The 15,060-nt window shown below is 41.0% G+C and overlaps 1 protein-coding gene across 1 annotated transcript; it reads right to left on the bottom strand.

The window, feature by feature from the left end:
* Positions 1 to 1,685: 1,685 nt before the first annotated feature.
* On the bottom strand, positions 1,686 to 13,751 carry COPS8 (COP9 signalosome subunit 8). Its single transcript, XM_074872522.1, has 8 exons — positions 13,592 to 13,751; positions 10,420 to 10,490; positions 8,842 to 8,890; positions 7,181 to 7,313; positions 6,099 to 6,206; positions 5,581 to 5,643; positions 4,391 to 4,432; positions 1,686 to 3,103 (listed from the first exon to the last, which is right to left on the bottom strand). Exons 1-8 carry the CDS (start codon positions 13,667 to 13,669, stop codon positions 3,024 to 3,026), a joined length of 624 nt encoding a protein of 207 aa, XP_074728623.1. The 5' UTR covers positions 13,670 to 13,751; the 3' UTR covers positions 1,686 to 3,023.
* Between the last annotated feature and the right edge of the window lie 1,309 nt (positions 13,752 to 15,060).

Here is a 15,060-nt window from a genome sequence, read left to right as displayed (position 1 = left end):
AATACATGACAAACAAGCCCATTAAAGGTCTCATGACAGTTACCAACATCCCTCGAAGCCATCTGTATTAAACTCTATTATTGGCAGTAGATTAAGACCTATTCCAGTGTTACTTCAAATTAACATCAATAAAGCAACTTGTCCCATTTGCCTTTCCCAGACAAATTGCACAGCATTCCATTTGGCTGTAATACCCTTACTTCTCCAACATTTAATACCTCTAGCTCCTTTACCAAGTCTTAAATTCAGCCTGCTCCTCACCTGTCCATTTAAAACCTAAAAAACAAAGATAAGTGTCTAGACAGGGGAACCAGGCAGCATTTTCGTTACTAAAAAGGAGAAATATTAAAAATACATAGAAGAGTATTTGAGGAAGTGTGGTTTGGTTTTATAGGTAGTAGGCTTGAAATCTACCAACTTTTTCTACAAAGAATCAACAAATGTGGATTAAGTGGTCTATTTCTTATAGGACAGATTTTTCTAAAACCACACAAACTACTAAAGGGGAAAGGACTGGCTAAGAGTAAGTAGCAGGTAGTCAGTTTTCAGAGTGGTGGAGGCTACCATAAATTACTGTAATACCTGTTATGTTCAACACTGACAAAGTTCTTTAGGTTAGCAAGGCAACAATCCCAAGGTTATGAAGTTATTCAAGAAGTCAAATCTGATTACAAAGATCAAAAGTGTCTTACAATACTGAAATTTCACCTGCTGTTTCACTGCCCATTTGTTATCTGTGCATACACTGCACTACCCAGAGGGCAAAACCCTGAATAAGGACATGCAATGATGCACACCAGCCTAGGCATCACTGCTGATGAACGGTACTCAAGTCATTATCATTACTACACTGAGAACAGGGCAGTGCTCAAGAGATGTTAGAACAGAGCCAATCTTAGAAAGGATCAGGAACAAACAGAAAATATTCTGCTGTTGTTACAAGCCATGCTATGTCCACTACATGACTAGTAAGAGTGGCAACAAGCAGCCCATCTGGAAAAAAAAAAAAAAAAAAGGATATTTGTGAACCAGAAACCACGATAACAGGCAATGAGGATGAAAAAGATCTGAAATAGCTTGGATTCCAAAGAGGTACAAACAAAAAGGTGTGGCTGGGAACACTGTACTCGAGGCAAGTTATGAGTTAATGCCATACCCAAAGCTAAAAGCCAGCTTAAATTTTACAGCAGACCAGAGATCTTAAAATTATGAACTTGTTAGAACTGGACAAAGAGTCAAACTTACTATTTTTGATATAGATTTGATATTAGATTTGAGATAGACACAGATTACCAGTGTCCACATTGCTCCTCTCCTACTACCATTTATTAAGTGCAAGTGGTTAGTAATCCTTTAATGTCTAGTTTTCATAGCTGCAGGCAGAGTTGTCCTTGTCTGCTACAAACAACTGTGAAGTTGCACAATACATACACAGACAGGGAAATATTCACTTAGCTCAAGCACTATACACCTTTGAATATTTTAAAAGGCACCTGAAGTTTTTTTTAATATAAAATCAGATAATTGCTGCACACAAAGCTGTTCAAAAGACCTGTCTAGGCATAAGGTATTGCACTAATCTTTAGCTAGCCCTATCCAAATCAGACCAGTAAGAATTCCTTAAAAAACTAGCCAAACCAGAACAACTGTACTCTAAGAAAAATTAAAAAACCAAGTACACAAGGTCAGTGTAAACATGTTCTTTAATATCACTGAAGATAAATTTAGAAATCCAAGTCTTAGGTGGGTTTCAAATAAATAAATCATTTTGAGTAAGTGTTTACATATAAAGGGAGCTCTCAAAGCAGCAGTGCACAGTTTATAATTCCTCCCTGCTAACACATCCCCAACAAGAGAATGTACAGTAGGTAGTGCACACTGGAAAAAAACAATCACAACATACGGCACACTTGCCATCTTTGATGAAACCACTGAACACGATGTTGAAAAGGGGGGAGAAGCAAATGAAGGCATGCACTGCCCTTTCAAGAACCACTATTTTCCCATAGCCTTTTTACCAGCATCATACTAGCAAGAAGCCTGGAAATACAAGTCATCTTTCTGCTTCTAAAATCCATTCTCAACTCAAAGATTAACACAGCAGTGCTCTGATACAGAAAATGTATTCTTCAAACTGACATTGCAGCATAACATATCATCCCCATCCGAATTGGTCTCTACTCAGGGACACCTACTCTAATTTTTAAATTCCTCTCCAATAACTGCAGAGGTAATTCAGAAAGTTTAAGACAGGTAAGAGTTGTTTCTTGTAGATCCTGGCCCAGTGTACTGAAATGAACCAAGACATGACAGGCCAGCAAAATATCTGGTGTCCTACCTCACTCAAAACCTTCCAAAAGGAAAAATTCTTCCTCAAAGTGAAGATTTGCCTTTCTTAAACAACTCCAATTATTCTGCTGTAAAAATACGTCCAATGTGAAATTTCTCATATCAAAACAGGAAGATTTAACAATCCAGAAAGACCAAGAAAAAAGATCAATTATAAATATGCCACATATATACTTGCAAAAGTGTTACTGTAAATTGTTTTCTTCTGTAAGTTACTGTTGCATCAAATATTTTCTCTCTGCAGACATGGGTAGGGCAGTCTTCTACTCTCTGTACTTCAGTTCAACATGCAACTGACCTGTGATAAGCACTGCAGTACTCACCACAGAAGCACATAACCTACTAGTGTAAATTCCTCACAGTTAACCTGCTTCATCACCTTCTCCATTTCTAATATATTTGAGAAAAGTTCTGCCTCTCTGCTATGAGTCAATAAAAAACCCTGACTATGTAATACTGCTGTGTACCTATTGAATAAATATTACAGGAGTTAAAGACTGCTTCAATTGCTAGCTTGGCTTTGGCAAAACACAAATTGGGCTAACATACACTGTATACTTCACACATTTGAGTAGGGGACGCTGCAATGTTTAACGAAAGAAAATAAATCTTAGATTTCTAAAACTGTCAGTACACAGGATTCCCAAGTTGTTCTGAATACAGGAGCAGGGTAATCAATTTTCAAGGAAAGCCACATAGTCAGTCAATCTGGCCAACTGCTGTTCATTTGGAATTGGTGGAACTGGAGCAGGTTCTACAAAGATAAAACAAATGCATCATTAATGAAATTAAGAAAGCAAATCCATCTGCAATACCATCCATCACAACAGTAAGGAAAAAATTAAATGCATCAGCCTGTAAAACAGTCTTATGGGGGCATATCTTAACCATCTCTCCTACCTACACAGCTTTAGCTGACATTACTTTTCTGGTATCTATCTGTGACATTAAGCAGATCAAGAGTTACTAACAGCAAAGATAGCTGTTACAAGTTCTACTTGTCAGCAGTCTCCAGAACTTTTTTTGTATATACTTGAGTCTAAATAATGAAGACTGACACTACTTCCACTGGACAAAAGCGCTCCTTCAGTTGCTCCTTTCCTTCCAAGTTACCATACTGAAGACACCAAACAAATCTACTGGGTTATCTGACTAACAAAACACAGCAACGTACTGCAAGGGTTGCCAGAGAATGCAGTGCACATGCAGATCCTTATATAAATGCCAGCTAACCTGAGATTACAGTTTAACAATAGGTTGGAAGACAAGTGACCAAAGCCAGGGAGATAAGTTAGGAATTAAAAAATAGCAGGAAAATTTGCATTGACTCTTCCTGAAGAGTTAACAGACTACCATTAAGGATATAGCTAATGTAGACATACTGCTTAGGGCTGCAGGTATGTGATAGAGGCAGCTGACAATCAAAAGAACGTTTTCAAAAAGCAAGAACCCAACTCTTGAAACTGGCCTGGAATTAAACCTGTAAATTTAAGACACTTTTGGCATCTGTTAGACATAGCAAGCCACCAATTCAGATCTGCTGTCACTACCTTGTGAACAATAGAAACAACAGGGTTTTGAGAATAAGCATGACATAACATATACCACCTCAATCTATAGTTGAGCTCTGAGGAAAACTAGAAGATTGCTTTCTTCAAGGAAGACTTCAGAAGCCCCACATCACGCAAAAGCAATGAAACCTACTCAAGAGTTGCTTTGTAAAGCTGTTGCCTCTAAGTCAGAAGTTTTAGCCAAAATAATTTTGTTTTACAGGGGTTGTCTACCCCTGCTTTGGAATCTGCTCCCTACTTCAGCTATGGAAGCGGGAATCTCAGGCACTGCTTAAAACATGAGGGGAAGAAGACAGAGGGAGAAACATGTTTACATAGCAGTTGACTGGGGTGGGTTTTTCCGAGGGAGGAATGACGACATTCACTTCTCTAGGACCCAATTCCCATTTTGTGGTGCTGGTGAAGCTGTGTTTATACTAATCATGCAAGTTTAGATATCTGCAAGTAGGTTATATATAAACAGAAAGTACCTGATGAAGGAATAAATCTGTTAAAGGAAGCTTCCAGCACACCTGAAGAAAAACACACAGAAGTTAGCCCAGTGGACCAATTTTAAACAGTGCTATAGAGCAAGCCAACACTGGATGAAGAGTTAAACCTGTTCATTTATCACGTTTTACTTCATAGCTAAAAAGCAGAATACCCAAGGTTTAACTGGTTAGACATGCAGCTTCGAAACAGATTACAATCTCCTGCCTCTTTTGCCTCAATAGCAGTTCCTGCACTCACTTTTGGAAAAGAACCACATGTAACTAGTTCCTAGTATTTGTAAGCACTGCGTATTTTGCCACCAGTTCATAAAAAAACCTGACCACACACAAAAGCTCAGGGCTCTGGTTCCTTATGTGTCCCAAGGGATAAATTTCAATACCTTGCCTGGCACATGTTTATTCTAAAGTTCTGGGCTCTTGAACACCTGAAAATTCTGCCCATACAAACAGTGTATTTTCTTAGCCTGGTAGATGTTGCCCTTTCAGATAAACTGTAACTTGGCTCTTTCTTTCAGAGCTGCACTGTGCAGTTTAAGAGCAGTCATTTCATCCTGCTTCCATAGCTTAACATTTATTTTTGCCTCAGCCAGCTATAGATACCGCTTTAACAAAGAAAAAAAAAAAAGCCAAGTATTTCTACAGGCTAAGCTTCTGTTATCAGCACCATGACAGTAAAGAAAAGATCTGGTAGAATAAATGTTAAAAAGCAAAGGAAATTATACCAACAACTGGAGTTCCCCAGAACACTATCATCCACTAGATCCCTGCCCAAAGAAGTTCTGCTTCTCCTGGAAAAATTCTCAGATTCGAAATCGTATATTTTTTTGCTCATCTTTATTAGATTAAGACATGTCATTTGAGGTCATCCAACTTAGGTTCCACGCAGAGCCAGCAGCAGAGGAGGAACAGGAGAAACCATAGCATATCCTGTCTGCTTTTGTTTAAAAAAGTTAATCTGAGGATGTAGTTTAATCCAAACTACTTGTAACCCAAACCAAACCCACTACTTTGTACTTCCCATATTTTATAAACATTCCATGTTTATAAGCAGCACAAGTCCCCCCCCAAAATATCTGAAAGAATATTGTGCAAAATTTTAATTAAAAACTAACACCTAATTACTAGTAAATGCTAAACTCAAGGTCTAATGAAATAACAGCTCCACCTACCTGGCTTTTTAGGCATTACCATACGAGTTGAAAAGTCTGCTTGCCAGCCCTGTTCTAACACACCTGAAAAGACATTTTTACATTTTTAAGAACAAATATCTTATACGGTTGCTAGAAATGCAAAATAATGATGCACAGCAGAAAAGTATCTCATTTCACTGATCATATGCCATAACTCCAAGACATATTTCTTATAAAATGCTTATATTTAGACATGTAGCTCAACAAACAACATCAAGAAAGCAATAGTACATGGAACTAGCTTAATCCACTACCTTCACTCTTCCCTCACCACTGAATTGCTTTAATATTTCCACATATAGAAAGGGAGAATAACCAATGGTAACTAGTGGCAAATAATAAAATAAAAACTTACCCAGAACCAAGATACTTTTCTCTATTCACTGCCCCATCACTTTAACTGTCTCAGAATTTATATATGTTTATTTATTATCACTTACAGGTCTCTGATCTCAATCATCTGTAGAAAAGCTATTCAGTGAATAAACACAAAGTACCTTTCACAGCTTCTTCTACAGGAAGCCCCACAAAGGCTGCAAAATCATCTGCAACTATTGAGGTATATGCCTGAGAAACCAGTCCAAAGGCTCGTCTTCTAGTTGCATCTAAAAAGAGATAAACACAGTAAGCCAACAGGAGACTAATCTCCATAACTAGGAAGTCTGAGAAAACTTTTCCAATTCTAACACATTTGGAAAACCACTACCATCCTTAAAGTCAGACCTTTAGAAGTTTTCCCCCTTCCCACAATTCACTGAAGTACCACAGTCATCAGTCAGAGACAACAGCTTGCACTATGCCAGGACAAAACGCCTCAGAGACCACGTTTAACCTCCAAGGGCAGTTTGCAGCATCTTGGGTACTGCAACCAGTACTTAAACCAGTTTAGGAAACTCTGCTTCTGATGGCAATCTCCCTTTGCAATAGACTTGCATGTTAAATAATTCAGAATCAGAAAAAAATGAAAAAATAATTACTTAAACCATTCATGCCTTTTTCACCGCATCTGCTTTGATACCAAGGCATCTAAAAATCTGTTGTTTCTGCCACTACAGAGAATCTGTTACTACAGAATACCTTGGAAGGCTTTTTAGCAGTCTACTGCCCTCTAGTAGGAAGACTCTGCATGTTACTGTTAAACAGTCTATAAAACATTTGTCTAAAGTCACATTTAAAAGAAAAACCTTTTCATTAGTGTCACAGGATTCTGAAATGCCAAGCCAAGTTCCCTAGATTACTGGTTAAAAGTCTGATAAAACTGGACAACTAGCAGTCTATTTTGCTATGACAGAACAAAACATACAGTGTATGAAATTCTAATATGAAAGAATAGTCACATACACAATCCTAATAAAAACAATTTAGTTTGTTTTTACAAGTTTTTGTAATGAGCTTTTTATTTACACCTGATACCTAAAATCCTTTAAGTAAACCTACAAAAACTTGGCAACAATCTTCCTGATCACTTCTGATTTTTCATAAGTAGTCATTTGTCTACTTGTCCACTTCTGTTTGAGCACACAGAAATAATTTAAGGCAACATATAATTCCATACTACCTACAGAAGTTCAATTTGTACCTCTAAGTGCTTCCATGATTGGTTGAATAGTCTCAGACCACTGATGCGCACTGATTGTTGTATAGATTCCTGGAAAGTCTCTCTGCCAGATTCTTTGTCCTACTGACCAAACTGCACCAAGTTCAGCATTTGCCTGTTGCAACAAAAAAAACCAAATAAGAGTTAATCCAGCACAGTGTATTCTCTACAGCAACCATACTGTATAAACCCATTTCCACTCCCTTCCCTTTCCCGTTGCAAGAGTATATCACGACAACTGTAAAGATGAACAGACCGGCATTAGGAAATGTTGGTCTAGCAGGTATCACAGCTGCAAGCTCCCTGATCCACCCTCTGCCAAAACTTTATCACCCACGTAAGCAAAGTCTGCTCACATGTCAGTTATATCAACCCAGGCTGACATACCAGCTAAAACAATCACGGAGGATAATCCGCACTCAGGCTACTAACTGGAGTTGCAAAAAGACAGGCACAGTTTATTTCCTGCTTAGAGAGATACTTGCCTCTTCAGTAAAGGCTTTATAAAAAGTGCAGAGGCTGTTTGCACACTAAAGGCAATTTTCAACTTGAAAGTCTTGCAACCTTGACAATAGGTCACACTTAATATGGTGCCATGCTCACTACAACTGCTCTCCCACTACTGGTTGTAAAGGGCTTTTACTGTGTTCCACATTGACATTTGGTCAACAAGACTCCAGAATACCCTGTCAGAACAGCAACCAAACAGGGTAATGAAGTAATAGTTTCAATTCTAAGGAGAACCTATTTGTTTTTCTGAAGTTAAGACTCATACTAATTATTACTTGGTTCAATTAGCAGAAGATTCACCAACGCATACACACAAGAAAACACTACACTTTGAGGTGCAACCTTTGCAAAATAATTCATGCCATGAGTTTGCTCCACCAAGAATGATGCTTCACATGAAATGCAAGTCACACCAAAAAAGCCAGATTATTCACAGAATATTGCTGTGCAACAAATACAGAAGGTTTCAGGGAAAGGCCAAGCAAAATTTGGCCCAGGTGACTATTGACTCAACTGACATAACTTTTCTCTTGAAAGAGAAAACTATTTCAGAACCATCTAACAGGTTGCATCTTGACCATGAGGTTTCTTAATACAAGACTACAGAACACCTGTTTCCTTGTAAACTGTATGATCTCAAACTGAAAACCTAACAATAAAGTCTGGAAGCACTTCTGGTCTTATATTTAGCTGAATCCTCAAAATGCATCTTTGATTCAAATGCAGTGCAAAACAAGTGCCTTCAGAAAGTTAATCAGTCTGAAGATGCATCTCATCTGAAGTCACTTTTCACTGCACAAGGTACTCTGCCCCCTCATGTGGCACGTGCCCCATCCCAGCATCAGATCCATTGCTCTCCTCCAGCTGACTGCCCTTTCATCATGAGGCTTTCTACTATAAAGTCTACAGATTTACTGAATTCTGTTGCACCAGATTATTTGTGAAGGAAAAGAGGTAACAGATCAGCAATAGTAGATCTTAAAGACCAATATGCCATCTGCTGGGCAGCAGGTCACAGCACAGAACTGAGCCCAAGGCTACTCACCAAACAGAATCCCTGGGAAAAAAAGTAATTATCTGCAAGCTTATATAAAACTGGTTTAGTATCAAATGGCACTTTCTGAAGTACTTACAGATTTGATAGCAGGAGGGATTCTTTTCCAAAGATATCGTGCGTTATTCCTAAAAAAAAAATTAGGTTAAAAATACTTCTCAGTAACCAAATGTTTGCTATAAGGATACACCAAAAGGTTTGTTCAGTTGCTATAATTAACACGTTCTCATTGCTTTAAAATATTCCTTCTGTGTCTACTGAAGTAGAAAATCCAAGTTACTCTCAAGTTGACAACATGACTGTCACAACACAACAAATAGCTCATTAACTGCCTCATTTAACACCAGTTTAGAAAGGGTTTTTCATTTATCTACCCTAGGCAGCATTTCGCAGAAGTCAGCTTTGCAGTTTTATTTTTGGAATAGCTGCATCTTTGATGAACACGAGCACAAATAGTAACTTTTCAGAGTGTCATTAGTCACTTAGATCAGTGGTCTCCAAACTCTGATCATGAACTTCTAGCAGAAAAACATTTTTGAGCATGCACCCCCAGTATACACATATGTATTTATAATTTATATACAGGCACTACTGTATTAATATATTATGTACCTTATAAAGCATACAAATATAGGAATTTAAAAGGATGAAATAAACACCACTTAAAGATATTTTATATTCTTTACTAATAATACAAAAATACTTTCTTCATGTGCCCACACCCCACTTTGCATGCCAAAGATTTAGACTGTTTTGTGCATGTTCTACCCAACCCAGCTTTGTCACATATATTCTGGAGATTTGGACATATTGAGATATTTAGTCATTGATCTTTGGAGCACAGAAGTTAAACTGAAATGGCTACAAATGTTCAGAAAGATTTAAAACGCAAAATGGAGAAAAAGACTCACTGCTTTTCATTAAAGCACAATTCTAAAACTCTGTAATTCTGAAACTTCAAATTCATTTGATCCAAGGTTATATGTCTTAAACCTAATACTCAGTATCTGCAGTGCAAGAAAACACTCAGATCTTCGAATCCCCACACCAATGCTTACTTTGGCTTGATAATCAAACACGGCAGTGTCATTTATTCTACCTGAATAAATAATCAGCAATTTCTCAATAAAACCCTAAACACAGCAAATCAAGTTCACACAGGGACATAGTAATAATCCACCAGACCGAATTCAAAGGATTACTGCTTCATGAGGATTTAGCTCATTCAAGCCAACAGTATCCCTCATTTTTAACATGGACAGTTTAGAGTTATCCTGCTTTAATATAAACACAAGGAGCAGCATGCAATCTTACTCAAAACAAATGCAGCCTTGTAAAGCTACAAATCAAAATACCGAAGTGTTCAACATTTTCCAAAGGAGCCAATTTCACTATTTAAGGAACTTTCTTCCTAAAGCCAATCTGTTCCCCTACAGTTCAAAAGGGTGGGCAAGAGCAAACAAAGGAGAAGAATTTTCCTGACAGAGCAAGGGGTGAAAGAGACCTAATTCTGTGACTTATTTTTTTTAAAAACACAGCACTGCCTACATGCATTTTGTTAGTCACACAACCAATTACTAATATTCTGGCAACTGCAGCTCAAGTTAATAGTGACAAATTCAGTATCTGAAGTTAAAGATTAAGACAAGCCACTTACATGTCATTATGCAACAGGTATAAAGCTAGAAGTTGGCCATAAACAAGGGGTGTTGCAATTCCTCCAGGGGCCTAAAAAGCAAGTACAAACAATTTGGTTACATATTCAAGAGCAGTATCTTACAAAACACAGCAGGAAGCCAAGTTTAACGAAAACTGAACATTCTGAGACAACTGATTCCCCCCCCCCCCCCCCCCCCCCCCACATAATAGGTGTGGACAAATTGTCAGAGTTGCTATGTTATATCAAAGCAGCTGTATCTTATGATGAAGAGTTAACTTGCACATGCCTGAAGTTTTACTTAGAAAACTTACTTTATTTTGCTGCATGAATAAAGTATAGTTACATCTTTCATTACTCTAATGTTCTAGCTTATGCTCATGAAAATGGTAACCATCTTGCTTTACAGCTCCTCACAAACACCTGTTTTTAGGCACTCACAACTTCCTTTATCTTGAGCTGAACTTCAGTTCAATTCAGGGCACCCCACCCGAGTAACACTTCTTTGCTCACTTGAGCTGCCCTTCTCAAAAATCCAAACTAAGTTTTGACACTTGCCACACTTCAGGAGACCTCACAAATCATACAAGCAGAAAAAAATGAGTTATAATAAAGTTATAAAATTTTGAAAGTCTATAATCATTTAAAAGCTGAAGAGTTTTCCAATAAGGTTTTAGCAATTTATTCAAGGATAGTGCAGCAAGCACTCACAGGAAGCCAATTATACAGCTATTTGATTTAATTACATGTGTGATTTATAGGCTCCTCTAAGCCAAAAGCAGGTGATTAGCAGTGTCGTGGAGCAGATATCATCATCCCCAAGAATTCTTACACTGTTCCCAGGGCTCATCAACTACATAAAAATGCAACAGTTTCTGCAACTGTTCCTTGGATTACACCCAGTAAAACAAAGCCAATTCAATTAATACCACCTGTTTGAAGTGTTTAAGTTCACCTTTGGTGCATCTCTGTACTAAAAAGAAAATTCATTAGTTTCTCTGCCAGAAGACTAGTGGAACAGAAGGGAAAGCTAACTACCACCAAAACAACTAGATTTACAATGTACAGTTTTACTGAAGAAAGCTCTGTGGCTGCATCTATCCTGCAAAAAAAATAATCAGCTTACATAACAACTCATGATCTGAAACACAAAGGTTGTCAGCAGATATTAGTGTGCCCACAAGAATCTTGATGTGGATGCAGACAGGCACAGCAAATAACTTACTGGCTTTTGGAAACAGTTTGCCAAAGGTGCATCTGTTGCCATTTACTCTAGGAGACTACTGACAGACCCAGCAAAAACCTTGAGCAGAGCACAGTCAGTTCAGTAGCTTTGTAACAGCTCTCCAGGACTCAGCAAGGTCCAACACCACAGACTCTGCAGCAGCCAAGTGAGGAGGACATGCTGAACTTCCCCAGGTGGCTGTAGAAGCAAAGCCCAAAGCCTGCTGGGATCTGACACAAGTCCCTGACACTCAGAACTCAGCCTGACACAACCCTCCCAGCACTCCACAGAGGCCAAAGAGGCAGCCAAAGCCATCGCAAGTCAGGTTCAGATGGATTGCCCAGCAGGAAGGGGTGGCCACACTCAACTCTCCCACATGGTACAAGGGCACTCTTCTGCTTCTCTGTGCTCACACGCCCATCACCTGAGGAAGCAGGGAGCTCGTATTTTCAGCACAACCACCTCCCTCCAGCTCCAACTCAGGGCATACCAAGAAGCTGCAGCACCATGCTGAGCACATGAGAGGCACCTGGGCTCCGCAAAAAACCCAGCACACAGTAACGTCAGCTGAAGCCTGATGGCACACATCAGTAAGTAGGGACCCCTTCCATTTAAGTATTATATCTTCCACTGCAAAGCTGTGTGGTTTGTCAACACCAAAGCTCTGCTGTGGCAAGCAATCACATACTGGATCAACTCTCTTCCTTCAATTACTAGGGTAGCAACATCTAAAAATCAGAACCACTAAAAGTGCATGAAAGGGGAAAATGGTGAATTTCCCCTTCTTTCAAATAGCTACAGGAGACACACGAGCTTCACATCTAAAAAAAGCACTGGAAACTCTGCAAAACGAGAAGGGATCTATGGATATCACCTGGGAAGAGCTTTCAGCATTAACATGGTGCCACCTGGATTTACCACAGGCTGCAGTCTGGTAGACTAACTGTGCGTGCAGTCAGACTTGAAAACTCATCAAGCAATAGAATTTACATCAGCACAGAGGAAGCTTCCAGCATGAGCTCCCATAATAAGTGCACCATCAATCCAAGAGCAATTCTGCAAGTCTCATACAGTGTTCCACTCCCCTTTTAAATATTTTTTTTCTCAACCACGTGAAACATGAGACATATGAACTTCTCTCTCGCAGCCCCCCCCAAAGACCCTAATGATTGCACTAAAACGCACTCGTTTGTCTGCAGCTTGCGAGCTTCCGCAATGTTTTGTGGCAGGCTTTTGCTCAAGCAGCAAGTTTACACACCGGACCCTAACCAACTTCACAAACACGAAGCTGGTGCAGGGCTGGAGCACATGTCGTACGAGGAGCGGCTGAGGGAACTGGGGGGGTTTAGTCTGGAGAAGAGGAGGCTGAGGGGAGACCTCATCGCCCTCTACAACTCCCTGAAAGGAGGGTGCAGAGAGCTGGGGATGAGTCTCTTTAACCAAGGAACAAGCGCCAGGACAAGAGGGAATGGCCTCAAATTGCACCAGGGAAGGTTTAGACTGGATATTAGGAAGCATTTCTTTACAGAACGGGTAGTCAGGCGTTGGAATGGGCTGCCCAGGGAGGTGGTGGAGTCCCCATCCCTGGAGGTGTTTAAGAGTAAGGTTGACTTAGCACTTAGGGATATGCTGTAGTTGGGAACTGTCAGTGTTAGGTCAATGGTTGGACTGGATGATCTTCAAGGTCTTTTCCAACCCAGACGATTCTGTGAACACACACAGAGGCAGAGAGCCACGAAGTCCTTCCTCGCGGGACCAGGTTCGACTCTGAAAACACCACTTTCAGGCAAAACTCCGCATTTACCGAGACAGCCGTTACTGTTATCTCTAACCCACACCGCCAGAAACGCTTGTGCCCACAACCACCAGCGCTGCGGAGCGGCGCCGAGCCCCCAAGCCTCGCCGGGGCGCACGGGGCCTCCGCCAGGCCCGCCCCCCCCGCGGTACCTCCAGCTCCTGCGTCTCACACTGCTCCAGGAGCTTCTTGAAGCTGAAGGAGTTCTCTGCCATCACCGCCACGGGCATCTTCCCCTCACGGCGCCTCGCCGCCGCCAGCCAGAACTGCCCCCCCCTCAGGAGGCGGCCGCGCCTTGACGTCACTTCCGTCGCGAACAGGACGTATTTCCGCCCCCCCCCCCCCCCCCGGGCCTGGGGCGGTGACGCCGCTCTAGCCGCGCTTTTTGATGCTCTGGAGGACTGCCTGCCCAGGAGGGGCGTGGCCAATCCCTGGGGGCGTGGCCAAGGGGCCCCGGGGTGGGGGTTGGGCAGCACATGGGTCATGTTTTAAGGAACAGGTAGATGACAGCTTTTTGTGCCCATTATTTCTGTGTGTTTGTGTGCAGTAAACAGATTATGCTTAATTTTTACTTGTATACTCGCATATTATGGGATGGATAACACACACACCCTACCTTTGTTAGACGTTACATATACAACATAATATAGCATCTAGATGTGTACATATATCTCCTATAAAATAGCACAAATACCAAAACTGCACACACTACGCTAACATGGCATATAACAGGCTATATACTATTTTATAGGTAGGACGGCCGCTCCGCCGTGGCTTTTCCTGGTCTCTGGTTCCCATTCTCAGCGAAGTCCCATCTGAGGCTGTACCAGGACCCCTCCGTCTTGCCCACCTTTCCCCAGAATTGCCCTCAGGAGCCCTATTTGTGACCTGGATGGAGTTTGAACATGTTTGCTGAACGGAGCACAGCCCCGGTTTGAGTGGAAAATGGCAGGATTGTCAGCAGATCTTTGCAATTACCAGGGCCACAGATGGAAACTCTTATTTTTTAGGGTAAAATTAACCTGGGGGCCTCATTTTATCAAGCCCTTGCTTTCCAATAGAACGAATTTGCTTTCCATCATCATCTGCAGCCCCATATCCCTTGAACAAAATCACAGCACCCCACCACCATCTTCCATTCCCAGCACTGCCCCAAACACCATCCCCAAAACCATTTATTCTTCGTATTTGGCCAAGGACCCCTCCAGCCCTTTACAAGAGAGTTACCTCTAGCCGTGCTCAAGAGCTGCACCACCTCGATGCAAAATTAGGTTGCCACGTACAAGCGTGAGCCAACTGTGGCACGGTGGTCTGGAGGTATTCCCCACACTTTTGGGTTGAAAAAAGGAAATAATAGGGATGCTTAGCCTCTCAACACTTTGGCATAAGGGAAGGCTGGTGTTAAACTTGCTGGGTAGTCTCCATGCTCTGGGAGAGGTCTCGGCTATGGAAAAATAAAAATAATGTGTTTGTATTCGCTTTGGGATTTACCTGGAGGAGAGCATCTTAGCATAGGGCTCCAGGCGATGGCACTGCTGCTCCGCTGGCTGAGGCATCGCCTTTCCCAACAACCAGCCTCGCATCCCGCTCCCATCCCCGTTGGCCGCATCCATCCCGACGG

The sequence above is a fragment of the Strix uralensis genome, chromosome 6, assembly GCF_047716275.1.
Source record: "Strix uralensis isolate ZFMK-TIS-50842 chromosome 6, bStrUra1, whole genome shotgun sequence".
In the NCBI taxonomy this organism is placed as follows: domain Eukaryota; kingdom Metazoa; phylum Chordata; class Aves; order Strigiformes; family Strigidae; genus Strix; species Strix uralensis.
This window is presented reverse-complemented; position numbering and strand designations above follow the sequence as displayed.

Coding starts and splice junctions, on each gene's coding strand:
- COPS8 (XM_074872522.1), bottom strand. CDS start 13,669: ATGCCCGTGGCGGTGATGGCAGAGAACTCCTTCAGCTTCAAGAAGCTC. Junction 7,314..8,841: donor TCCCTCCTGCTATCAAATCT/GTAAGTACTTCA, acceptor TTGTTGCAACAG/GCAAATGCTGAACTTGGTGC. Junction 5,644..6,098: donor TGTAGAAGAAGCTGTGAAAG/GTACTTTGTGTT, acceptor ATGTCTTTTCAG/GTGTGTTAGAACAGGGCTGG.